This window comes from Brassica napus, chromosome C8 (genome assembly GCF_020379485.1).
Source record: "Brassica napus cultivar Da-Ae chromosome C8, Da-Ae, whole genome shotgun sequence".
Lineage (NCBI taxonomy): Eukaryota > Viridiplantae > Streptophyta > Magnoliopsida > Brassicales > Brassicaceae > Brassica > Brassica napus.
Window position 1 is genome coordinate 22058293 of NC_063451.1, and position 26952 is coordinate 22085244.

A 26952-nucleotide genomic window follows, 5' to 3' on the forward strand; every position below is an offset into this window, starting at 1 on the left:
ACTGCAGAAGTTGCCTCTCTAGACAAGATTTGAAAGAGAAGCAGGCATGGTATGATTCTTAACTGGCTTCATTAAGATCCCAATCATGAACTCGGGGGAGGGGATGCAATTTTATTTTCAGACGGGTTGGATTAATTTCAAGCCGAGATCAAAGTGTTACCTAAGAAGGTAGAAGAAACTGAGAGGTCAGAGCTATTAATGGTTGTCAAACTCACCCCTCTTTGTGTTTTGGAGAGGTTACAAAAATGTTGTCAAGTGATCAGTATAATTTTTATTTTGATATAAGATATTAGTTAGCATAAAACGAAACCTTATTTGAAATCATAAAATTCCAAAAACACAACTAGTCACAAGAAAAAGCGAGGGGTACTAAAACTACAAGTGTACAAAGTAAATAATTGTGGTTTAGGAGGGTAAACAAGATGACGTCATATAAACCAAGAAAGAGAAGAAAAAAAACAGGGAATAGAAAACGAAAGAGAGAGAGAGAAGAAGAAACAATCGTTCGTTCGTCCGTCGCGTCGCAAGACGACGCAGAATACAAAACACCACTCCCGTCGTCGAGGGAGGTCAGCCCAGAAATCGCTCGCGACCCTTTATTATAGTGTGTCATCAATTCCTCTGTTGCTAGCGATCTGTTAGGATTGTCATCGGAAGTAAGCCCTTTTCTTTTCTTCTTCTCCATGACACAGACGCAAAGGGTCTTCCAAGCCTGGAAAGGAAGCAATGTAAGCCCCCCTTTTTTTTTTATCATCTTACTTTACTGTTTTTGTTTCTTGGGTTTGGTCTGGGTGATGGATAACTTCTCTTCTCCCTTATGAAAGTTGCTTACTTTTTGGTTGTGTTTCTTTCTTGAGCTATCATCTACAGAGAGAACATAGGCTTATGTCGAGTTCATTGTGTAGCGTATCCTCTTAGTTATTGGTTGGTTCAGCTTTGGTATGCTGTAAAACTCATGATGCAGGGTCCAATGTATCGAGAACTTGTAATCTTCCTGTGTGAAAAGCATGAAACTTCAATTTCTTGATGATGTGTTCACAACCGTTTTTGAGTCAAAACTACATTGAATAATTAGTGGTTATGGGGAATTCATATGATCTTGCTATTATGGTGTGTCCTTGCTCTTTTTTCAGAAGTTCATCCTTGGTGGGAGATTAATCTTTGGTCCGGATGCCAGATCAGTCCCTGTCACCGTCCTCCTCATCATACTCCCTGTTGTTTTATTCTGCGTGTTTGTAGCAAGGCATCTTCGCCACGAGTTCTCCCCCTACAATGCTGGATACGCTATCCTGGTCGTTGCAATTCTCTTCACTTTTTATGTAAGTATTCTGCTGTGCCCATTTAATATTCATACATCTTGGCGTTCATTGCTGAATCACGTTGTTGGCTTTTTGGATAGGTATTGATCCTCCTCTCCTTCACATCTGCACGAGACCCTGGCATTGTTCCACGAAACTTACATCCACCAGAGGAAGATCTACGCTACGAGACAACACTATCAGCCGACGGAAGACAAACACCAAGCGTTCAAATCCCTCGGACGAAAGAAGTCATCGTCAACGGCGTTTCCGTTAGAGTGAAATACTGCGACACGTGCATGCTCTACAGACCTCCTCGTTGCTCCCACTGCTCCATCTGCAACAACTGCGTCGAGCGCTTTGATCATCATTGCCCCTGGGTGGGCCAATGCATTGGACTGGTAAAAAAAACTCATTTTCAAAAACCATATTTTTACTTAAAAATGTTAATTAGAGATTACTGACTTGGAAAGTTCATTGGCAGAGAAACTATAGGTACTTCTTCATGTTTGTCTCCTCGGCGACACTTCTCTGCATATACGTGTTCTCCATCTCGGCGTTATACATCAAGATTCTGATGGAACATCATCGCGGAACGGTGTGGATGGCGATGAGAGAATCTCCTTGGTCGGTTGCGCTTATGATATATTGCTTTATTGCCTTCTGGTTTGTTGGAGGGCTCACGGGGTTTCACCTGTACCTCATAGGCACGAACCAGACAACCTATGAGAACTTCCGGTACAGAGCAAACAGCAGAACCGTTGCGTATAACCGTGGCTGTGCTAACAATTTCCTGGAGGTGTTTTGCACCCAGGTTAAGCCCTCGAGGAACAACTTCAGAGCCTTCGTCGAAGAAGAGCCTCCAAGAGTTGTTACAACAACCACCAGAGAATCAGAGGATGAAGCTGGAACGCTGAGGCAGAAAGTGGAGGATGATTTAGACATTGGGGATGATCTTATGAATATATCACAGCGGTGTAATCCAGCAGAGCAACCTCATCACAGTTTGGACATTGACCAATCGATGCTTGGGGTTGCTGAGAGAGCAGCTACGATAAGGACGGAGACGAGGCATGGAAGCTGGGGGAGTAGAAGAAGTGGGAGCTGGGATATAGAGGCAGATGTGAGTAGTTCTAATGTCAGGGAGAGTCGAAGCTAAAGCAACAGAAGAGGAAGGAAGAGGGAGAGTCGATGTGTTTATTACTTTTGTTTTTTTTTTAATTGGTTCCAAACATTTGGAGAGGTTTCTTTTTAGGACAGAAGTCGGAAGGATCTGATATGGTTTGGGGGATTTGCCAGTCAGTTCATGTAATCTTTGCGTATATTCCCCTTTTCTGTTCTTCTTTTCTTTTCCTTAATTGTGTAATTGTGCTATTCTGTTGTTGATATTATGTGGAATTCCATTCTGTATTTGCGTTGATAATATCTAGCTTCTTGTGTTTAGCTCAGCCAAAGATATACGTAAGTCTGCTCAAGTCTGGACATTTGTAATTGAACTCGAGATTGGAATTGATTCCACACTGAAAACCTGAATCTGTATCTAATCCAATATGTAAAAATATCCAAACAAATTCTTTAGAATAGTATTTAATGTATTCAATGTTAACTGAATTCGAATGGATATCCAAAACTTGAATGATTTTGACTAAAATCTGAATTATTATCTAAAATACTCCCTCTGCTTTTTTTTATAAATGACACTTCGGAACTTTTATTGTGTTTTACAATACTTGTCGTTTACAAACTTCAAGACAGGATATAGCAAAACTGGACTTCTTTTGCCCTTGTTTTTATCTCTGTCGTAACTATGATCTAGACTAAATTAATTAATTATAGAAAGTTAGAGTAGGTATTGTACTAGTTACCTAAATTTGTGCGAAAAAATACAAAACATCATTTATAAAAGAAGAGTATATATAAAAAATAATTAAGTATATCAAATAATAGCTTTATGTTTATTTTGATCTGACCGTAAGAATATTCAAATTCATACATGTCTGAAATGAATTTGGGTCTAAAAGCATATTAGACAACTTTATAAAGTTTTCCTGAATCCAAAGTATTATTAACCAAAACTACTTGAACATATATAAATCTGAACTGGATTTAAAAGAGTAAACCCAAAAATTGGATCCGGATATGAAATGGATATCCAAAACCATGCCTACACGTCAAATAAAGATTCAGTGAAATGTGTTATGTACTATCATCCTCAACACTTGTAACTTGTCACGTCATATCCTAGTTTCTTAAACAAGGAAAGACGATAATGGACTTTGTCGTCGACTAAACACAAACAACAAACCATTCACATAGGTCTCCGAAATTAGCAAGTATAAATATAATTTTAGTATTTAATGTATCTGATTACAAATATAGTATTTTCTAAAGTTATCCAACGTTCCTAATCTAGCCCATGATGTAAATCTTTCATATATATATATACACTCATACTCTCTAAACTAAAAGTCAAACAACATAAAATTGAATAACAACCCAAGAAAAGAAACCTTCAGACGCAAATAAATGGCAACGTCATCGGTACTGTCCACCTTGGCAGTGGCGGCAGTCACGTTGCTACTACTCTTAAGCTCATCATCAGCGTCGCCTCATTTGAAATACCAATCCCCCTACGGCTGCTCCCATTGGCCTGGTACTCATCTTCAAACCTATGTCTCCATTCTTTGTTGCGTATGTTTGTTTCTTAAAATCAACCAAAGTCATCTACTCATATTTACTACTGTTTGCTTTGCATGTGAAAGATTTTGAATGAGAATGATCATTCTTTTTGGTTAAAACCAATGTTTCTAAAACCGATATGGTAACTAAACCAAAAAACGTTTTTGGATCATTGGTTAATATAGTTCGACCGAATTCAATTTTGTTCGATTGCATCAATCATAGAACAATAACTAGAACTAAATCTATATGTTTTGTCATTTTTTTGAATATAGTTGAATTTAGTAATTAAAGGTTTTAATAAATAATTTTGAAATAAATTTAAATACAAACTAAATAAAATATCAAAGTTTTATTTGTACTAGTGTTCTTTTTATAAACAAATTCGGTGATATTCAGTTTAATTGGTTCGATGGTTTTCGGGTTTTTGGCGGGTTGATATTGGATTATTATCGGATCAGATGTTTTTGATTTTGTTATGTATATTCCCGGTTCACAGTTTAAACCGCTTGTCTGGTCCGGGTTTTAAATTTACTGGTTCAAACGTTCTGCATGGTATTAATTGTAAATTAGACTCATCATTATTATTTATCCTAACAAAATCTCTTTATTATCTCCGAAAAGAATCCACTGGCCGAGGCCGTGATGGCCCTCTCCATATACCAAGCCGAGAAGACAGCGGTTTTCGTGGATGAGACAGCGAAGAAAGATCCAACAGATCCAACGCTGAAGGCTTCGTTCACTGAGTGCCACAAGGCCTACTTAGCCGTGGTGGCTGATCTCAAGAGCGCAAACGTGAAGCTCAAGCTATCCCCGGACACGGCTCACTACGACGTTAGGGCTTCTAACGACAAAATGAGACGGGTGGCGGGATTGGTTGGTACAAACAGTGACACTGCTTCAACCACGCTCAAGGAAATGACCATGCAGATGGAGAAACACATAGATCTTGCAGCTGGAGCCGCCGATGCCGTGGACGACGATGACGAGAACATCCACCGTCGCGTCTGATTTTATAAACCAGTTGGGTTATTTTTTAGTGTTCACAAATACAAATGAAAATACATAACTGAATATATTTTATGTACACATAAATTTGTGTTACGGTAAATTAGTTATTCAGTTTCTGAAATATATGCAGAACTGATGTGGTCAAGTTTTTCTGAATAAAAAGTTGATTTGCAGTGTGATTTTTTTACATGATATGATCTGATCATAGAACAATAACAACAAACGAGAGTAGTGTACGTTGGTCATGTGTCAGTTGTAAGAAAAGCCAACCGTAACAAAGATTAACAAGACATGGAAGGATATTTCAGCCTTTGAGTATGATATCATATGCAACAATCCTACCGCTATATTTCTAACAAATATTTTAACTTTTCTATTATTTATAGATGATTTTGCATCTTATTTAAGGTTTTTTTTTTGTTATTTTGGATGCATTTAAAGGTTGTGTATATGGTTTAGTGTTCGATAAAATTAAAAAATGCAAGCACGTAAAATTAGTAGTTTTTAATCCTTGGAAAATTAACTAAATCTTGAAAATAATATAGAGAAAAAGAAGCAAAATTGTATATTTTTTCAAAAAAATTGTATAATTTGATATGTTTACATCAAACGGTTACAACGATTAAATGATGGTCCATTAAATGGGGTTGTGCCGTGATGTGAAAGAGTGAGAGGTTTCGAAGTTGGAGCTGAATGCAAAAGTGAACATAAAAGGAAAAAGAGAGAAAGACGAGTTAATGTGATAAGCGGTGAGTTTTGGTAAGACCATAGTTAACGGGGTCGCTTAGACCCGTTGCTTAACTTATTTTGAATTAAAAAAAAATAAATGTTAACACAAGAACCGTCGCTTAATTAAGGTCACCAAGAGTCGTCACTTAGTGAACACGCGTCACCGAGAGATGAAATCAATCGATTTCGATTTCGAAACTTCGGGTCTTTTTTCTCTGCGACGGATGATGGATGAATCAGTCGGAGATTCAGCTTCTCGTTCTTGATCTCTCTTCGACGAAGAAGCCTCGCTTTCGTGATCTCTCTGCCTCTGCTTCGTCATCTCTTCTCGACGACTCCCCCTCTGTTTCAGATCTCTCTTCGACGATGAAGCGATCTCTCTTCGATGATGAAGCAGTCGGCGTCTCTCTCGGTGGCTCTCATCGACGGCGGACGGTGGCTCTCCTCGATGACTCCGCCGCTATCTCTCTCTCGATGGCTGACACGAGAAAGAATCACTAGACCTCTCTCTCCGTATCTATCTGCGACGAAAGCAAAACGGTGGCCTTTTTTCCGGTGGAAATCAAAACGGCGACTGTTGATACTCTGGAAAACGAAAGGTAAAGCTATGTTTTATCCTTGTTATGTCTTAATCCTTCAATTCATGCATGTCTTAAATTGTGTTTGTGATTGTTGGTGCTCTTGTGTCTGTTGATTGTTCGTGATTAATATATTTGTCACCTCTGATTCCTTGTGAATTTTGTTATGTCTATGTGTGGGAGATGGATGCATCGTTTAAGAGATTTGAAGGTTCGGCAAACAAGAGAACAACAACTGCAACACAGGTAAATAATATTTCCTTGATCTTTTAAAGTGATAGAAAGTTTGAAAAAAGGCATTGATGTCGATTTGGAATCTGATGTGAAATGAATTGTTTTTGAATCTATTCTGAACTGAATCGTCTCTAATAAATGTAGTGGTTAGCGGGTGTTATGAATGTACTGGTTAGAGTTAGGTGTTATGAATGTAGTGGTTAAGAATGACTAAAGTGTTATGACTGAATTAGCTTAAGGTTGAAGTGTTATGAATGTGTTATGAATATGTTATGAATGGTTTAAGTGTTGTGATGGGTTAGATATATGTCACCTCCATTTGGTTGGGTCGATCAATTAAAGAGAATGCTTTTCTTTTTCTGTGCTATTAAACATGTTCTTTCTTCTCATCCATATATCAAAAACATAGTACTTCTCTTTCTCTTGGAGTTTATAAAGACGTTCTTTCTTCTCTTCCATATATCCAAAAGATAGTGTTTTTCTTTCTCTCTTCCCCTAAACATGTTCCTTCTTCCCTTCTTTTACATTGTCAGAAATGGATTCTCATCCACTTACGCAGACACCATTTGTTGAACTTCTTAATAGTTAACAAAACCTTTTCTTTGGTTTATCTGAAGATAGTCCCGGACTTTCTTCGGCACACGTCCCTCTTTTTGGCACTCAACCTACTGAAGCTTCAAACTACGGTGGATAGACGGCTGCAGAGCGTAAAGAAAGGAGAAAGTGGACGCCAATTGATGATGTTGTGCTCATCAGCTCGTGGTTAAACACAAGCAAATACCATGTTGTAGGGAATGAGCAAAAATCAGGTGCTTTCTGGAAGAGGATTACTGCCTACTTTGCGGCAAGTCCTAAGGTCGCAGGGTGTGAACACAGAGAGGCGGCCCACTGTAAGAAACGTTGGCACAAGATTAACGACCTTGTCAACAAGTTTTTTAGGGCGCATGAAGCTGCAAGTAGAGAGAAAAGTAGCGGTCAAAATGACAATGATGTTCTCAAGCTAGCACATGAAATTTTCTTTAACAACCACAAAAAAATAATTCAACCTTGCACATGCTTGGAAGGAGCTACGCAATGACCAGAAATGGTGTGACCTTTATACTTCTAAAACCGATGGAAGTGCTAAAAGGAGGAAGCTTGATGACGGTGCACATTCATCTAACTTTCATGCTTGTTCTAAAACCAATACCTCTGAAGCTGATCAAGCAACAACTCATCCCCCGGGTGTTAAGGCATCAAAGCAAAAGAACAAGGCAGCGGGGAAGGTAATGTTTGAGTTTCAGAGAATGTGGGACATCAAAAAGGAGGATTTGACAGTGAAGGAAAGGTTGTCGAAGATGAAGCTACTTGATAGCCTAATTGCAAAACAAGAGCTAGCTGAGTATGAAGAAGCTCTGAAGAAGAAGTTCATTAATGAGTTGTTCTCTGATTAGTTCAAGTCTAAGCTTAAGAAGCTCTAATTAGTTCAAGTTCAAGTTTTAGACGTCTTATTAGTTCAAGTTCGAGGTTGTGTTGTTGGTGTTTGTTGTATTTGAACACTCTGTTTCTTGTTCTTCTTATGGTTGTTATGTGACTGTGGCGGTTAATTATATAAATGATTGTTTGAATTCTCTAAATGATTGTTTGAATACTCTGTTTCTTGTTCTTCTTATGGTTGTTATGTGACTGGCTGTTATTTATATAAATGCTTGTTTGTACACTCTGTTTCTTGTTCTTCTTATGGTTGTTATGTGACTGGCTGTTAATTATATAAATGCTTGTTTGAACACTCTGTTTCTTGTTCTTCTTATGACTGTGGCGGTTAATTATAGCTATCTTGGTGATTGGATGATATAAAGACTGTAGCTATCTCTGTCTCATGTTCTTCTCTTGGTTTTCCAGGTGTAGAAGAGTGTAGCAGTGTACTCACGTAGAAGCTCACTGTCATGAAGTCTCGGTGGAGGAAGTTCAGTGTCAGAGCATGTGTTTTCATGTGTCACGGGAGGTTAAACCAAACATGTCAATCTTCTGCTCTTCTGTTTTGTAGTGTCATGGGCGGTTAAACCTTGTGCTAAGCTTGTAGTCTTCTGATGTTATCGTGTCATTCATTTGTCACGGGAGGTTATTAAACCAAACATGTCAAGATTGTATTTTTGTGATGTTGTCGTGTGATTCTAGTGTCACGGGAGGTTATTACCAAACATGTCATTCTTGTAAAGTTTGTATTCATTTGTCGTAATGTGATCACATGTCATCTTCTCTTCTCTCATTTCATTCTCTATTTATGGTTTGTAAGCACAAAATAATTGGCAAACAATTCATCTTCTCCTCTCTCCTCTCCACCGTGATCAAATAACTCCTCTTCTCTTCAGTCTTATTTTCCTTTCCCAAACAATTCATCTTCTCCTCTCTCCTCTCTACCGTGATCAAACAACTCATTTTCTCTTCACTCCTATTTTCCGTGTTCAAGCAATTCATTTTCTCCTCTCTCCTTCTCTACATTATAAACACAAATTAGCAAAAACAATTTCTACATATTGATCGAATATATAGCATATGCTTCTCATTACACTTCTGAGGGATCAGATGATGAAAACTTTGATCAATATTTTGAGCAAGCTTTCGAGAATTTTATCATTGATTATGGTAATCAAGAATAAGAAAGGAGAAGAAGGAAGAAACGAGTCTATATCGAATGAAATCGAGAAGCTAGTCATGTACGTTTGTGAAATGATTATTTCAGTGAAACTCCAACATATCCTGATAATCTATTCTGCCAACGATTTAGAATGAACAAGCCATTGTTCATGCGTATTGTTGATCGACTCTCCAATGAAGTTCAATTCTTTCAACAAAGACCAGATGCTCTTGGTAGGCTTGGTCTCACTGCTTGGTCTCACTACACTTCAAAAGTGTACAGCAGCTATCTGTGTCTTGGCATATGGTACTGCAGCTGATACGGTTGACGAATACCTCCGGCTCGGTGAAACTACTACTCGGTCATGTTTGGAAAATTTTGTGGAAGGAATAATATATTTATTCGGCGATGAGTACCTAAGAAGACCAACATCGGCTGATCTTCAACATCTAGTTGCTATTGGAGAGCAACGTGGATTTCCCGGGATGATAGGAAGCATCGATTGTATGCATTGGGAGTGGAAGAATGGTCCAACCGCATGGAAGGGTCAATATTCACGTGGTTCGGGAAAACCCACAATCGTTTTAGAGGCGGTTGTTTCGTATGATCTATGGATATGGTATGCGTTTTTTGGACCTCCATGTACCTTAAATGATATCAATGTTCTTGATCGCTCACATGTTTTTGACGACATAATAAAAGGTCATGCTCTGCAAGTTACTTTTTCCGTCAATGGAAGAGAGTATCATTTGGCCTACTATCTCACCGATGGTATTTATCCGAAATGGGCAACATTTATCCAATCTATCACAGTACCACAAGGACCGAAAGCGGTTTTATTTGCTCAACATCAAGAAGCTGTCCGAAAATATGTCGAGCGTGCTTTTGGAATATTGCAAGCTCGCTTTGCCATTGTTAAAAATCCAGCACTTTTTGGGGATAAAGTCAAAATTGGAAAGATTATGAGAGCATGTATCATACTCCATAATATGATAGTAGAAGACAAACGAGATGGATACATTCAGTATGATGTTTTAGAGTTCCAACAAGGGGAAGACAACAGAAGTTCACATGTGGATCACACTTATTCTACAGATATTCCGACAAATATCGCCAATATGATGGGAGTTCGAACTAGAATTCGTGATAGAAAAATGCATCAACAACTAAAAGATGTTTTGGTTGAACATATATGGTGTAAATTTGGACGTGATGGAGACAACTACTGAACTCGGATTTTTTTTCCAAATTATTCTCGATTATTGTACTAATCTTTCTTTTTTATGTTTTTTTAAAATTTATGTTTTAAATATTATCTTTTGATAATTTTTATTTAATAAATAAATTTTATCTTTAAAAAAAATGTTTGATAATTTTTTTTTAAGAACTCCTACATAAGAAACTTGCATTGGAGGAATAAAATATAGTGGTCTCTTAACTCAAACTCTTAACACCCATTTAATACTAAAAAAAGTGATTAAGAGACCCATTAAAGGTTGTAGGGATAATCTTGCTCTAAGATAGCGATAAGAAGGTGACAAATGTGAATTCATCTCTCTCGTCATTGTCTTCACCAAGATGGATTCTAATAATCTCCATCCGAAATCATTGGTTTAATTTCATGCGTGTTCCTTTTTGGGATTTATTTTCGAATTATGTATAGTTGAATTATGCATTCATCTTGGATTAGATATTTTAACTAAGTTTAGTTTCAAGAGAGAAAAAAAATTACTATGTTAACTAAGTATCATATGAAACGTATTAAGAAACTTTAATCTTAAAGGTATGTATCAATAACATGAATATGTGAAAAACTTATACAAGAAAGTCCAGTATAATTATATTTATGGTGAAAACTTTATACAAATTTTTTTTTTTCAAAAAAAAAATCCTTATACGAAATTCCAGTTTAATTAGTTTTACATTTAGGGTCACTTGAATGGGTTGGAAAGGTTACGTATATATTCACATAATTAGGTCAATTTTCTTTAAAATAATAAACATTCAAGATTTTGCGATCCATAAAATCTCTGTGAACAACATAACGAAAACTGAAATTCTCTTAGTCGCAAAGAAAATGTAAATATTACATAAATTAAGATGTAGCTTGCCAAGGCTAGCTCGAACCTCTCCTGGTCATCTGATTGACATGTGAGTATGGCAATGCTAATACAGTAATATAGAGTGGACTAGAAACGCTTGCTAGAATTAGAAATGGAATTCTTATGTATTTTCATATAGTAGTATAGTACTAATTAATAAAGTGATATAAAATGGGTTGGAATTAACTTATAGTAGGAATAAAAACGAAAAGGATATATTATTATTGCTTTTCTTTATATTGATTAGCAATACTGGTTTGTGCTCACAAAGACTCAAACAGCTGAGAGTGAGATTCTTGGTCTACAAACAGCAACTTTATACTAGAAACAGCTTACTTCAGTTATGGATCATTTGTCCTATAATATTCAGTTGCATCATATAATATAGGTAGATTTATCAACTTAACCATTCAAACCAAAGTTGGAGATAGTTAATCACAATCGTCTTAAACCCTTCCAAAGTACTAGATTAAATTATTAACTAAAAGAAGAAAGCATGTCCAGATACAAGTAGCTAGTTACAAAAGGGTCATTACCAAAAAGAAAAGAAGCAATGATGATCTCTCTTGTGCTTAAACCATATGTCGGAGAATAATTAGGGTTTCTTACCAAGAGAGTTCTTGTTGTTATGCATCCAGATTTTGAGCACTTGTCTCCTAACACCAGTCTCCGCGCAGAACTGCTCTACCGCCACGTCATCGTGCTTCTGCATCCGCCACCCTAACCTCTCCGCGAATGCAAACATCTTCTCCTTCTGCTCCGCCGTGAACTTCGTTCTAAACCTCTTAGCCTTGGTTCCGCCGCTGCTGCTCGGGTTAGATGTATCCTCCTCGTCCGCCGAGGCAGCCGGTTGCCTGTATCCTGGCGGCGGCAGCTGAGGCGGGCGGTTGTAGTACGTCGGAACTATGTGGGCCCTGCCGCTGACCATTTCGGTTTCCTTACGGTGGAAGTTGCGGTGGCAGCCACAAGCTGCACACTTGAGAGCGTCGAGCGAACCATCTTCACCTGAAGGCATGAACTCGCAGCAGCCGTCAACGGCGTGGCCAGCGATGTTAACGGCATGATTCTTCAAGCACTCTCTATACTTTGTCTTCTCTCCAACGCTAGTTCTCCTTCCTCCTCCGCCACCGCCGCTGGAGGTGGCTCCCTCGCCGCTCATAGAGTCGTAACCCCCAGGGGGGTGAACACCCGACATCTCCATTTCTTCTTCTTGCTCCTCAAAATTCATTTTGTCTTTTATCTCTCTTATTTTATTTCTTAGTTGAACTGTAACTTGAAAACTATTCAGGAGACCAATAATTCAAGTGGGTTAAGAATACAAATAACGAAAAAACAATCACATATTCATATATTCAGTTTAATCTGAAAGAAAAGATGAAACAGTGAAGATAAGAGAGATGGTGAGAGTTTGTGGTCAACAATAATTTGTTTTTTATAGCATATTTCTCATATTCAGTTTCTTAAAAAAAAAAAAATAACTATCACAGACTGTTTCCAGGGTTTTGATTAGAAGTACAGCTTATACTATAAATAAACAAACTTAAAAAGCTCGTACCATTAATGTAAGATATATATAATTAAGTGGTGAGTTTGAGATTGATTAGTAAAGTAATTAGAAGGGCGCTTAGACCACCATTAACGGTGGTTCTTAATAAAGGTTTTTGGCATAATTTGTAATTAAAGAAAAAGAAAAATCAGAATTGACTGAAGCGTCGGCTCTTAATTAGAGAGTTGGAGAAGCGCCTCTTAGCAGACACGTGTTAGAGCAATAGAGAGTTTGGTCTCTCCTTTCTCTCTCTGGAGTCCGACGAAAGAAAGGATCCCTTGATTTCTCGACGATTGATCTCTCCACCGCTCCATCGATTGATCCTCCACGATTCATCACTTCACCTCGGTTCATCTCCTCGACGATCCAACACTCCGTCTGTCTCTCTTCGTGTCTCTCTCCGTTGATTTGATTGACGAAGAATCACTCGGTCTCTCTCTCTCTCTCTGTGGCTCTCATGGAGGAGGTAAAACGGCGTGATCTCAGTCGGCGTCTTTCCTCGAGGGGGTAAAACGGCGTGATCTCAGTCGGCGTCTCTCCTCGACGACGAATCACTTCGTCTCTTTCTCTCGCTCGGCGGCTCTGATCGATGAAGAATCATCTAAAGCTAAGTTATTTTTTTTTCAAGTTTGAATCGTTCAATTCATGGATGGCTTAGATTGTTTGTTGTGTTGCATGTTCTGTTGTGGTGGTCCCTGTCTCTAAGAAGTGTTGAATCGTTCTTGTTCGGGTCAAAAGTTTTCTCAACCTTTTGTTGCGTTCTCTCTATCCTTGTTTGTGATCGTTTTATGTTAAGGCTAGAGATGAAAAATGTCATGATTGTTTAAGGCTGTGTACGTTTAAGGCTGTGTACGTTTAAGGCAAGAGTTCTCTGTGACCTTGTGGTTGTATATACTGGTGTTAATGGTGTTGTTCTCTTGAGTTAATGGTGTTGTTCTCTTGTGGTTGTATATACTGTCGTATGTTGCCTTGCTCTGTGATGCCTTGTGTTTGTATATGATGTTTAAGACAAATGTGATGCCTTGTGATTGTATATAATGTCGTGTGTTGCCTTGCTCTGTACTTACGTTCTCTCACTGTTTCTATAGCCAATGATCTGATGCCTTGTCGTGTGTATCTTTGTCGCCTGTTGCTCATTAACTGTGTATGTGTTTGTGTAGTAGGATGGATGAATCAAGGGAGCTGATCAAGATACAGGAACAAGATTCTTCAATGAAGAGGACTACAATTGCCTTTGAGGTACAACCTGTCCTGTCTCTTTCAATTTCATTGTCGTGTGAAATAAATTTTTATGGTTGAGGTGTTGATTGTTCAAATAAATCTGATGCTAATTAATTGTGTCTCCTATCTTGCAGGTGTTGTCACTTTCTTGCAACTCACGGGCTTGTCACTTTCTCTCATGATCCCTACACAACTTGTATGCATCAGTCACGGGAGTGGGAGTGGAAACCTTGTCGTATGCAACAGTCCTTGCATACTCTTGTCGTATAATTTAGTCACGGGAGTGGGAGTGGAAAACTTTGTGTTGTCTTGTATTGAAACTCACGGGTTTATTTTAGTCTTGTCTTGTATTGAAATATTGTAATGTTATTTTTTCATAACTTTGTGTTCTCAAATTCTATATAAAGAACGGACAACATCTATTATCACCTTCTCATATTCTTCTCTCGTTCTCAAAAAAAATTCTATCACCCCTTCTCATTTTCTATATTTTCTTTTCTAAACAAGGCTCATCTCATGGCCTCTTCTTCTGAAAACACACTTGATGACGCATTTGATGACGCTTTTGATCAATTTTTTGATCAAGCTTTCGAGAATTTTGCCATTACTTATGGTAATCAAGAAGAAAAAAAGAAAAAAACGAATTTATATCGAACGAAACCGAGAAGAAGGCAATGTACGTTTATGGAATGATTATTTCAGTGATACACCAACATATCCTGAAAATCTTTTCCGACGACGATTTAGAATGAACAAGCCATTGTTCATGCATATTGTTGATCGACTCTCCAATGAAGTTGAATTCTTTCAACAAAAGAGAGATGCTCTCAGAAGGCTTAGTCTCTCTCCACTTCAGAAGTATACCGCAGCTATTCGGGTCTTGGCATATGGTTCTGCGGCTGATGCTGTTGACGAATACCTCCGACTCGGTGAAACTACTACTCGGTCATGTGTGGAACATTTTGTGGAAGGAATAATATATTTATTCGGTGAGGAGTACCTAAGAAGACCAACACCGGCTGATCTTCAACGTCTACTTGATATTGGTGAGGTTCGTGGATTTCCCGGGATGATAGGAAGCATCGATTGTATGCATTGGGAGTGGAAGAATTGTCCCACCGCTTGGAAAGGGCAATATTCACGTGGTTCGGGAAAACCCACAATCGTTCTGGAGGCGGTTGCTTCGTATGATCTATGGATATGGCATGCATTTTTTGGACCTCCAGGTACCTTAAATGATATCAATGTTCTTGATCGCTCACCTGTTTTTGATGACATAATAAAAGGTCAAGCTCCGCAAGTCACTTTCTTTGTCAATGGAAGAGAGTATCATTTGGCTTACTATCTCACCGACGGTATTTATCTGAAATGGACAACTTTTATCCAATCTATTCCAATGCCACAAGGGCCGAAAGCGGTTTTATTTGCGCAACATCAAGAAGCCGTCAGAAAAGATGTCGAGCGGGCTTTTGGAGTCTTGCAAGCTCACTTTGCCATTGTTAAAAACCCTGCACTTTTTTGGGATAAAACAAAAATTGGGAAGATTATGAGAGCATGTATCATACTCCATAATATGATAGTAGAAAACGAACGAGATGGATATACTCAATTTGATGTTTCAGAGTTCCAACAAGGAGAAGACACCGGAAGTTCATATGTCGATCTCAATTTTTCTACAGATATGCTAACAAATATCGCCAATATGATGAGTGTTCGAACTACAATTCGTGATAGACAAATGCATCAACAACTCAAAGCTGATTTAGTTGAACATTTATGGCGTAAATTTGGACGTGATGAAGACAACAACTGAGTTCGAAATGTTTATTTCTAATTATTCTCGTTTATTTTATTAATCCTTGTTTTTTTTAATTTTAATAACTATGTTTGATGTGTTATCTTTTAATATGTTTTATTTAATAAATAAAATTTATCTTTTATAAAAAAAAAATTAATAATTTTTTTTAAGAACCCCGAATTAAGAACTTACCATTGGAGCTAACAAATTAGGAAGATCTTAACTATGGGTTCTTAACTAACATTAATTACTAAACAATTATTAAGACCTCCATTTTGGTTCTAAGGGTTAATGATGCTCTTAGGGTTTTAGTTAAAGGTAGTACGTGTGACTATGGGGACTTTACTACCAAAAAGGGAACTTTGGTGGAAGCAAAAGTATCTTTGGCATCATCACAGCAAAATGGCAAGAGCATGGAGTAGAGATAACGTGTCAAGAGTATAGATGCGGCATTAACTTTGATATTGGCTTCGATGGGTAACGCAGTTCAAACAAAAATGCATATCAAACAGAATAAATATACATCATGCAAAATAAATACATATCAAGATAATTTAATAAATAATTGTAATTAAATACATGTTAAATATTTTGATAAAAATTAAATATCTGAACAAAATACAACTTATTATAAATAAGTTATAAATATAGTGATGACAAAAATAACAATAAATATCATCATTCTAATAAATATAGTGAAATTGAAAATTATATGAAAATTCATCACAATTACAAAAATTATAAAGAGTATTTTTGTTTTGCTCTAATTTTTTATATTTTTATTTGACTTCGGTTCTTTCTTATTATTTGGTTCAACTATAGAATTAATTAGAATTTGGATAAAAGCCGAGAACCAAAAACCGAACCGAACCCAAACCGAATTTCATAAATAATCAAATATATTCTTAAATGTTATTTAAAATATCTTAACATTAATCAAATAAAAGATAGAATGAATACATTATTTTAATATGTTATTAACTAATTTAGATCTGCATTTTAGTGGAGAATGGATACCGAATCATCATATTTAATTGGATGTTGTAATTTTTTTAAATAATGTAAGTTAAATATATAAAATAAAATATTAGTTTTAATTAAAAAAGAAAATAAAAATACATACTTTTCTTGTAATATATATATATATATATATATATATTTAAAAATTAAAAACTTAAATCGAATATCATATTCATCAACTTTAACTTATTTGTCACATGTTAAATTTTTATAATTCAATAAACATAATTAATTCAAAACATATTTTATTATTTTATTTGAATGGAACAGATATATAAAATAGCATGAAAAATAAAAATAACTAATTAAACAAAAAAATAAAAATACATGCATGAGTTATAATATATTTTAGAGAATAAGTACAAAATTTGCTGAGTATTATTGAATATAAATCTAGCTTATTTAAATAGATTATTTTTATAATTAATTAAATAAATTAATTATAGAATAGCTTAATTTTTGAATTGTTTTAATGGATGTAGATATATGGATCAAATTGAAAAAAAAATATTTAAACAGAAAATAAAAATATTGCATGTATTAAAATATAAAATTGATAAAAAAATATGAAAATGTATGTGTATATTTTTAGAGAATAAGTGAATTTTTTTAACTTAATCAAAGTAAATAAAGTATTGTACTAGTTATAGATAATAAGTTAAAGGAAATTATGGTTTGATCAAAAAAAAGTTAAAAGAAATTACATATGTTTTGGATCCAAAAAAATGTAACACAGCAAAGCTATTGGGCATCTGCCTTGGGACCGTCCTTCCTCCCCTCTTTTTTATCTGCAGTACAATAAAACAACACATTAGTGTTATGCATGCATCACATAAATATATTATTGTTATTTTTAAGTTCTGCATTTTATCTCTGAATGGATACAAAATGCAGTACCATCCAGGGGCGGACGCAAGACAACGGCTACGGGGCATGTGCCCCAACTGTTTTTAAAATTTTATTTGCTAAATACTATAGGGTTTATTGAATGCTTCCACTCTAAAACTAAATCATAGTGGAAAAAATCATTGTGCCCCCTACAAATTAGCATCCTACATCTGCCCCCGGTACCATCTTCATTATCATTTTTTCTGCATCTTTCATGTTTTTGTCCTGCAATACATTCAGACCCAATTGTTTAAAGTGTGTTTTATAATCAGTTTGTTTTAACTGTGTGCATCAACGCATTGCTGTATATATATATTTCATATATATTTGTTCAGTGAGATTTGCTACAAATCTAGTTTAATTATGCAGCATACCATCTAACCGTTCTAATAATTCCATGACTTGAAATGTGGCTAGTTTTTCTTGGAATTTTCCTTAATTTGCTAATATGTTGCAGTGTTATATGTAGGAGTATTACAGTAAGCCAAACATCTGTGGGCCAACCGATTACAGTGATTCATAATTAGTAAAAAAGGAAAAAGACAAGAAGACGATCAAGTTGATAAAGAAAGGGAAGATCTGATTGTGGAAAGAGACAAATTACGAAGGCCGGTTTGACGATGGAATAGCTCCACAAAAAGATGTCAGGGCCGGCTTTGGAGGCGTGCTCATGGAGCAATTGCACAGGGCCCTCCAATTTTTTTTGCAAATTTCTTTTACACATGAGGGCCCTAGATTTTTGATTTCTTGCAAGAAAGGGCCCTAATGTTTTTATTTGTGCAAAAAAAAGCCTTAAAATTTTTGACTATGCACTGGGCCCACATATCTTTTGAGCCGGGCCTGGCGCGTAGTCAGGAGTTGATGAATTTTGCATTTACCTCACGTGAATCTTTGTATAGTTGTGTCTCCCCTCCCTTCTCCTCCCCTCTCCATATATACTGTGGATATTCCCTGTATCTAATTTGTGAAACATTACAATTTTTTTTGTACCCACGTGTCATCATTAGAATAATTAGAGAAATATGTTGGTCCATCTAATTATATAATAAACTTTTTATTAAACTAACCATAAATTCATTATTAATGTCATTTATTATTTATTTAAATAAAGATTACGGAATTGCCTAATGTGACTTAAAGTATATATGACAATTAATGATTTTGAATAATAAAGATCTGATAAAAAAATAATGTATCTTCTATCAAATTTGTTTAATTTTAAACTATTAAAATAATTTAAAAAAATCACAATAACCATATTATAAAAATTTAGATTTTTTTGTATATGTTATATTTTGAATTTAAAAAAACGACTTTAAATTACTAAAACTGTTAAAAGTCTCACATTCAAATTTTGCGATCCATTGTTTAAAATTTTTGTTATGACAAAATACAAATGATTACAAAATCATATAAATAAAAGTCTAATTTAATTAATCATTAAGATTTAAAATATATATGTATATATATCATTCTAAATTAAACTATAAACCATATTAAATAAATAAATATTTTAATTTCAAAATTTACTTTGAATAATTTTTTTGATAAAAGTTTTGAACTAACATTGATAATTGTTTTTAAATTATAAATTACTGAAATTATTAATCTCACAATGAAAATTTTGTTATCAGTAATTTAAAGTTTTTGCTATTAAAGATGCACATGATCAAAAAAACATATGAGTAGCATCATTTAATAGATATTAATATTAAAAATATACTATGTATGTTAATATCATTTAAATTTAATTACATATCCTATCAAATTTAAAAAAAAAAATTGTCTGGATTAATAAAATTGATTTATACGTTCGCACCAATTTAATTATATATGTAATAGTTATTGACTTTTAATTATTCAATATATATTTATTATTTCATAATATGTAAGAACATATAATACATAAAATAATTTTTATATATAATGTTTATCTCGCGCTAGGCGCGGATCTTAATCTAGTATATACTATACAGTTGCAGTTGCGGATTTTAAGCATTAATATTCAAAAAATAAATTATTAATATTATTATTATATTTGATTAATGTTATTATTTAGATTATTTTTACTTATGTTATGTATTTATATGATTGTAGATATTAGTATAATTGTTGCAAAATCATTTTAAATTTATCATCTTTATATATTTAAAATGGCTTTAACTTTATAATTTAAAACTAATTATATATGTTAAACTATATACTTATGCATAAAATTGGAATTTAAAATATATTTATGTTCAGTTTTTTTCAAAAGTAATGTATATATATTAATCTTATACTTATATTTTGTGTAAAAATATATATCCGTATATATCTCGTTTAGACGTCCATCTATACAGTTAAACGCTATACAATCATCTAACGCGTAATGAACGCATAGCGCGTCTTAGAACACCGGATATACCGAATAAACTCTTGGTAGTGAATGCATGCAGGTTCATTCATCGAGATGATTCCACGAGTTAAGATCTTGATATTCGCATTATTCAAATTTCCAATAATATGGATAGAACACGAAATATTTACTCCAGAAGACACAATTCAAGTTTCCAATTACCTAAAAAGACACTTTGAGCTCTGTGAACACTTCTTCTTAGTGAATTGTCTTATCTATCCCTCAACTATGTGAACTCTCTCTTTTCTTTGAATCATTAACTAGATGGAACCTTTTAACTAGAACCACTTTAATATTTTTAAAACAATAAAGCTAATTCCTTTTTTTTCTTTATTAAAAACGTCTTTACCTATTCCCTTCCTAAATTCCTAGATCTTGTAACATCTCAGAAAATAAATCATAATCCTCTTTCTCTCTGTCTCAGATTTCTCGATCCAGAAATTGTAGTGTCCGTAATCACGCCGCTTTGCTTCGGTTTCAATCTCCGACATGGAATGTTTGTTTCTCGTTTCACAAGCAATAACATAATTATAGTTTGTCCTAGCGGCTTAAAAACAAAACTCACTGTTTCTTGATGAATCTTTGTTTCATTGCAGAGAACAGAGAATACCATGTCTCCCCGAGAGACTTTTCGCAACAGATTGGTTCTCCTGTCGCCGTCTGAATATTAGTCAAGACCTAACACACTTGCTTTCATCCGCCATCGTCTTTGTGGTTCTCCATAATTTGTGGACAAGATAGTTATGGACAAGATACTTGTGGTCAAGAGAATTGTGGTTAAGAAAATTGTGTTATAGAAGAGAGAATTGTGGATAAGATAGTTATGGACAAGATACTTGTGGTCAAGAGAATTGTGTTAACATTTTTATAAAGAAGCCATGCAATTCAAACCTCGTACTCACAAACATGTATACATGAAACCTCGTTCTCATTTTGTAGATTCCAAGAGACAAACCCTAGTTTTCCTTCTTCCCTGACTTCTTGTAGATCTAGAAACTCAAACCTTCGTAAAACTCTATTCAAGTTTCTAAAAATCAGATCTTCTCCGGCGATAATCGAGTTCGTCATTAACCACCGCCAGCCACCGTTGATTGAGAGAAACCCATCATGGAAGGTGAGTTCCGTTTCGTCCTCTGTCTCCACCGCTGTTGTTTCTTCATCTACCACCGACAGCCACCGTTAATGATTTTTCCTTTTTTCAGATCCTGCAGAGGACGCCGTAGACCACCGTCTTCCCATGAGGCTCTTCGCAACTGATAGATTCTCGAGGCTCAGTCCCGTGGAAACGATGGCGGTGGCGGTGGAGGGCGTGGTAGAAGAAGCGGTGGATACCACAGTGGAGGTGGTGGTGGTTGTGGAGGCGATGGTGGAAGACGTGAGTATGGATACAATGGTGGTGGTTGGTGGAGGTGGCTGCCGAATCTTCATCCACAAAACCTTGAACATGAGACCTCATCCATAAGATCTTCATCCACAAAACCTTGAACATAAGACATCACAAACCTCATTCACACAATCTCATCCATGGAACTCTGTTAAAAACCTTTAGTTACAATTTTTTGGTCCATTTGAAATTAGTTATTGTCTTTTTGATGGTAAATTTACTATATATGAAAGAAAAGTTTGATCATCTTTTTATGAAAATGATGAACTTATAATCCACTAAAACCATCCACAAGACTTCGTCCACGAAATCTAGTCTACAAAACTCTTGTAAGATTAAAAATCTCGTCCACGAAGCCTCGTCCACACGTTCACATATCTTCCCTCCACGACTGCACCATCCAACATAAAACCCATTAGCTGTATCCAAAATACCTTTACATTTATTACAACTGAACCGTAATATAGTTACAAAGAAAGAAACAAGACTTCTAAAAAGCTAACACTCTCTTTACAACAACCAAGGGTAGTTCCGGGCAATAAAATACAGCTGGCGGGATAAAGTGGAAGGAATGTGTGCCAAATTCACATTGTGTTTTCCGCCGAGAAACAAACACACAATGTGTCTCCTTGTGTAACTGTCTCGATAGAACACTTGTTACAATGCCATATATTGTCACATGTACGTGTACTCACAAAGTTGAATTGAAGAAAGATGGGATCGTGTAATGAAAACTATTAAAGTTAGAGCATCAATACCGGCTAGTATTTGATGATATATAAAAATTTATAAAAACTGAACATATATATCCCCTATATATTATTTGAGAAACATTACAACTTCTTTTTGTAGCCACGTGTCATCACTAGGATAATTCTTAGAATCATTAGAGAAATATATTAGTCTATTTAATTATATAATAAACTTTTTATTATACTACAATAAATTCATTATTAATGTACTTTATTATTTTCTTAAATAGAATTTACGGAATTACCTAATGTGACTAAAGTATATATGACAATTAATGATTTTGAATAATAAACATTTGATAAAAAATATTGTATCTTCTATCATATTTATTTAATATTAAACTATTAAATAAATTAAACAACCACAATAACCATATAATAAAAAAAATTAGATTTTTCTGTATATGTTATATTTTGAATTTTTAAAAACGACTATAAATTACTAAAACTGTTAAAAGTCTCACATTCAAATGATTACAAAATTATATAAGTAAAAAGTATAATTTAATTAATTATTAAGATTAATATATATATATATATATCGTTTTAAATTAAACTATAAACCATATAAAATACATAAATCTTTTATTTTCAAAATTTACTTTGAACAATTTTTTGGTAAAAGTTTTGAACGAACATTGACAACTTATTTTTTTTTTAAATTATAAACTATTAAAACTATTAATCCCACAATGAAAATTTTGTTATCAGTAATTTAATTTTTTTCTATAAAAGATACAAATGATAAAAAAAAACTATATGAGTAGAAATCATCATTTAATAGACATTAATATTAAAAATATACTAAAATATACTACGTATGTTAGTATCATTTAAATTTAATTACATATCCTATCAAATATTAAACAAATATTTTTAGATTAATAAAATTGATTTATATGTTCGCACCAATTTAATTATATATTTAATAGTTGCTGACTTTTAATACATTAAATAATTTATATATATAATGTTTATCCCGCGTAAGGCGCGGATCTAGTATATATATATATAGAAAAACGAAATCATGCCACTTAGTGAATTTGATTTAACCGATTTACACCAATTCTAATTAGATCAACTAAGATGTTATAAATCAAATTATTATGATTAAATCGATTTGAGTAGCTTAATCAAAAAATTTAAAAATTATTTTGGTTATAACTGATTTGTGGCTTAGGTTTTTATACCGATTCTAGGCGTTGCCTAGACAGATATTCAAGACATTGCAAAATAAACAAGTTTTTTCTAAGGTGTATCACAAAATCTAGTTGGGTTAGTCTATTGAATATCATAATATCACAATATCTAGCCGTGCAAGCCTAATTAAAGTATCTTTTTTTTTTTCCAATAATGTATCAGAAAAAGTCAAATAATAGTATCTTGTTGCTGGATAAGTCAAATGCATCGTTAAATCACATTTAAATAAAAACCATAGTCCGATCATATATATAAAAAACGCGACCGTGTCTATCTAAAAACTTGGGGGTAGTTCACGACATAAGCGGATTACGGGTACGCTTCTTCTATAAGGGATATTAACCTTTCCGATTCTCAGCCTCCCTCTTGATCACCTCTCTTCAAATTAGGGTTTCTTCGCCATGGATTCCACTACTGCCCTCGTCGTCAAGGTTACCATCCTTCTTTGATTTTGTAAAACTCTTAATGATCCTGAGGCGACCGTCTCGTTTCTGTCGATTTTTATATCTCTATCTTGTTTTGTGTTAGTATTGGTTTTTGAACTGTCTATCTCTTGTGAAACTGAACTGGATATATTCGTTTTTTTCTTCCTGAGATAGTAAACTGTATCTGCTAGAAGCGTAGATCCTAAGAAAGATTTAATAGATGTTAAAGCGTATCCAAAATCATAAGTTGTGTGTTCAAACTCAGTATTAAGTCATTGCTAAGCTTGTTTAATAAGTACTGTGTTGTATAGTTTTTTTGCCTCTATAACTCAATGTTGTATAGTTTGTTTGTTTTTTAATCATTGCAGGTGAGCTATGGAGGTGTGCTTAGGCGCTTCAGGGTGTCTGTCAACGCCAATGGACAGCTTGATCTTGACATGGCTGCTCTTAGGGGAAAGATTGCTTCTCTGTTTAACCTCTCCGTTGATGCTGACTTCTCTCTGACTTACTCTGATGAAGATGGTGATGTGGTGGCTTTGGTCGATGACAATGACTTGTTTGATGTCACGAATCAGCGCCTTAAGTTCTTGAAGATTCATGTGCAGTCCAACACTAACTCTGTTGCTCCAACAGCTTCGGCCATGCCTAATAGAGTAAACCCAGTTTCCCAAATCCAGAAGGGTATCGATGATGTTCTCACGGCTGTACCTAACCCCGTGCCTGAAACCATATCCAAGGTGTATATTGACCTTGCGTCTAAAGAGGCATCTTCTAGCCCTGTTGTCGGTGAGCTGTTTGATTGCATCTCCAAGCTAGGGACACTCTCTGGTCCTCAGGAAGGTAGTCTTTTATCACCTGTTGCTATTCCCGTTCTTTCGGGTCCTTACCCGAGCAGGGAGGTTCCTTCCTTTGGTGAAATGAAGAAGAGCCAACCCGGGAGAAAACCTGCTGATCTTAATGAACCAACTGGCTTTGCTGTTTCAAAGACTTCTGGTCCTGTACCAACCTCCTCTGGACTTGGTCCTAGTTTCAACGAGTGTCCCTTCAGTGGAAGTACCGCGAATCGCTCCGGTCCAAATCCAAGCAACTTCAAAAAGCATACCCGGCGTGTATGTCACAACAAAAAGAGCAGCAATGGTGATTACTGGACCTCACTGGGTGTCTTCCATAAGGGCATCCGCTGTGATGGATGTGGAGTTCTTCCAATAACCGGGCCTAGGTTTAAGTCTAAAGTGTAAGGAGGCTTTTTACTAGCAGGTGTAGAAACTACAGACATGTTAGAAATTTATTTTTACATATTGGTTTCTTTGATGAATATTTTTCAGCAAAGAAGACTATGATCTTTGCACCATCTGCTTTTCGGTGATGGGTAACGAAGAGGATTACACAAGGATGGATAAGCCAGCCTCATTTCAACATTCACATCCCTTTGGAGGACAACTTACCCCAGTAGTGCTTTTTTCTATGTTTTAGTTCTTTTTATGCTTTCTCTTTCTATAGTGTAGCTAACTAGAAATCTTACCCTTTTATCTATATAGATCTCGAACCCTTGGGTGGGCCATGTGCCACAACCACAACATGGAGGTTTACTCCTCAGGTGCACTCGGCCTAAGCTTGACAGCCGCTTTGTGCTTGATGTGAATGTACTTGATGGGACACGTTTTGCTCCATCTGCTCAGTTCACTAAGATATGGAAAATGAGGAACAATGGTTCGCTGGTGTGGCCACATGGCACACGGATAGTCTGGATCGGTGGTGACAGACTCAACAACTCATTGTCAGTTGATTTACAGGTAAGTTCCATTTACAGATCAATTATGTAGTTTTGAATTATTCGCAGTTTGGGTTGAGATAGTTTTTTCTCTTCTCAAAGTGGCAATAGTTTTTTCTACTAGTTGCTTATTGGTCTCAACGTCATTGCAGATTCCAGTGGAGGGAGCGCCTCTCGACAGTGAGCTGGACGTGAAAGTTGATTGTGTTGCACCAGAGTTACCTGGTCGATACATTTCTTATTGGAGGATGGCTTCCTCTAGTGGTGCCAAGTTTGGGCAACGTGTTTGGGTGTTGATACATGTACTTACTAGATCTTGATGCTCTCTCCCTTGAATATTTGTTTCTCTATCAAAAATGTCTTTGATAATCTTTTGTTGTTGTTTGCGTTTGTCAGGTTGATGCATCCTTGGAAAATTGCGTTGTGAATAAGTTTCATGGACTGAACTTGAATGCCTCCCCTGATGAGAACTTTTCAAGCGAATTAACAGGGATCAATGTGAATCATGAGCCAGCTCAAGCTGGCAGCTCCAGTGTTAACTCTGAGGTAGTGAAAGGTGCTGATCTAGAAGGAGAAGCAGCTGTATCAAAAGTCGCAGAAAAAGATGACCTGCCGGTTGGTGAAGTTGAGCCTGCTACTCTTACTCCATCTTCATCTTCGTCATCATTCAACATGATCGAGTTCCCAAACATGCCTGCTGTTGAGGCCTTGGGTGGTGGTGGTTCGTCATCCACAAAGGACATCCCTGTTGATCTTCAAGAGGGTATTGAGAAGAACGACGTGGAGATATGCATGCTCAAGGAGCTGGAGGAAATGGGTTTCAAAGAGATTGATTTGAACAAGGAGATCTTAAGGGAAAACGAGTACGACTTGGAGCAGTCTGTTGATGCTCTTTGTGGAGTTAGCGAGTGGGATCCTATCCTAGAGGAGCTTCAGGAAATGGTGAGTGTGTGCACTTTTGTTATTTTAAGATTTGAAAATGGTGTTGTTATTGACAATGTGGTTTTTTTGCCAGGGCTTCTGTGATGATGTGACGAACAAGAAGCTGCTGAAGAAGAACAATGGAAGCATTAAAGGCGTGGTGATGGACCTCCTCACTGGAGAGAAGGAGGCTTAATGTGTGGCTTTTGATTCTGGGGAACTTCTTTATCTATCAGGTTAAACTATGTTTTAGTATTAATAAATTCTGATTGTGCTTGTTTGATGAATGATGGATTTGATTATCGAAATAAAATGTTAAGTTATTATATCTCGTTCTTCATTTTGTATTTGGAAGAGTGATTACGAGCCAAGAATAACTA

The 26952-nt window shown here is 35.6% G+C and overlaps 5 protein-coding genes and 1 pseudogene across 5 annotated transcripts; 5 read left to right on the forward strand and 1 right to left on the reverse strand.

The window, feature by feature from the left end:
* Positions 1 to 412: 412 nt before the first annotated feature.
* Positions 413 to 2721, forward strand: LOC106427356 (protein S-acyltransferase 8). The gene is made up of 4 exons (XM_013868086.3): positions 413 to 728; positions 1134 to 1319; positions 1400 to 1699; positions 1783 to 2721. The coding sequence occupies exons 1-4, from the start codon at positions 684 to 686 to the stop codon at positions 2455 to 2457; spliced, it is 1206 nt and encodes a 401-aa protein (XP_013723540.1). The 5' UTR covers positions 413 to 683; the 3' UTR covers positions 2458 to 2721.
* A 212-nt stretch (positions 2722 to 2933) lies between these two features.
* LOC106427368 lies at positions 2934 to 8145 on the forward strand (annotated as a pseudogene).
* LOC125591902 (glutathione S-transferase T3-like) lies at positions 6479 to 7962 on the forward strand. Its single transcript, XM_048766820.1, has 3 exons — positions 6479 to 6541; positions 7224 to 7520; positions 7594 to 7962. The coding sequence occupies exons 1-3, from the start codon at positions 6479 to 6481 to the stop codon at positions 7960 to 7962; spliced, it is 729 nt and encodes a 242-aa protein (XP_048622777.1).
* Positions 8146 to 11641: 3496 nt separating the features above from the next.
* On the reverse strand, positions 11642 to 12478 carry LOC106427362 (zinc-finger homeodomain protein 2). The gene has a single exon (XM_013868091.3). It carries the CDS (start codon positions 12474 to 12476, stop codon positions 11844 to 11846), a length of 633 nt encoding a protein of 210 aa, XP_013723545.1. The 5' UTR covers positions 12477 to 12478; the 3' UTR covers positions 11642 to 11843.
* Positions 12479 to 13597: 1119 nt separating this feature from the next.
* Positions 13598 to 15955, forward strand: LOC106427412 (putative nuclease HARBI1). The gene is made up of 2 exons (XM_013868135.3): positions 13598 to 14033; positions 14150 to 15955. Exon 2 carries the CDS (start codon positions 14560 to 14562, stop codon positions 15826 to 15828), a length of 1269 nt encoding a protein of 422 aa, XP_013723589.1. The 5' UTR covers positions 13598 to 14033; positions 14150 to 14559; the 3' UTR covers positions 15829 to 15955.
* A 7702-nt stretch (positions 15956 to 23657) lies between these two features.
* LOC106427403 (protein NBR1 homolog) lies at positions 23658 to 26900 on the forward strand. Its single transcript, XM_013868125.3, has 7 exons — positions 23658 to 23886; positions 24249 to 25114; positions 25206 to 25329; positions 25419 to 25673; positions 25804 to 25953; positions 26048 to 26593; positions 26667 to 26900. The coding sequence occupies exons 1-7, from the start codon at positions 23857 to 23859 to the stop codon at positions 26766 to 26768; spliced, it is 2073 nt and encodes a 690-aa protein (XP_013723579.1). The 5' UTR covers positions 23658 to 23856; the 3' UTR covers positions 26769 to 26900.
* The last annotated feature ends 52 nt before the right edge of the window (positions 26901 to 26952 follow it).

Excerpts from the sequence above, each read along its gene's own strand:
- LOC106427356 (XM_013868086.3), top strand. The coding sequence starts at position 684 with ATGACACAGACGCAAAGGGTCTTCCAAGCCTGGAAAGGAAGCAAT. Across the intron at positions 1,320-1,399 it reads CAATTCTCTTCACTTTTTAT|GTATTGATCCTCCTCTCCTT; the intron begins GTAAGTATTCTG and ends CTTTTTGGATAG. Across the intron at positions 1,700-1,782 it reads TGGGCCAATGCATTGGACTG|AGAAACTATAGGTACTTCTT; the intron begins GTAAAAAAAACT and ends GTTCATTGGCAG.
- LOC125591902 (XM_048766820.1), top strand. The coding sequence starts at position 6,479 with ATGGATGCATCGTTTAAGAGATTTGAAGGTTCGGCAAACAAGAGAACA. Across the intron at positions 6,542-7,223 it reads GAACAACAACTGCAACACAG|ACGGCTGCAGAGCGTAAAGA; the intron begins GTAAATAATATT and ends TACGGTGGATAG. Across the intron at positions 7,521-7,593 it reads GCGGTCAAAATGACAATGAT|GAGCTACGCAATGACCAGAA; the intron begins GTTCTCAAGCTA and ends CATGCTTGGAAG.
- LOC106427362 (XM_013868091.3), bottom strand. The coding sequence starts at position 12,476 with ATGAATTTTGAGGAGCAAGAAGAAGAAATGGAGATGTCGGGTGTTCAC.
- LOC106427412 (XM_013868135.3), top strand. The coding sequence starts at position 14,560 with ATGACGCATTTGATGACGCTTTTGATCAATTTTTTGATCAAGCTTTCG.
- LOC106427403 (XM_013868125.3), top strand. The coding sequence starts at position 23,857 with ATGGATTCCACTACTGCCCTCGTCGTCAAG. Across the intron at positions 25,674-25,803 it reads CATTGTCAGTTGATTTACAG|ATTCCAGTGGAGGGAGCGCC; the intron begins GTAAGTTCCATT and ends ACGTCATTGCAG. Across the intron at positions 26,594-26,666 it reads TAGAGGAGCTTCAGGAAATG|GGCTTCTGTGATGATGTGAC; the intron begins GTGAGTGTGTGC and ends TTTTTTTGCCAG.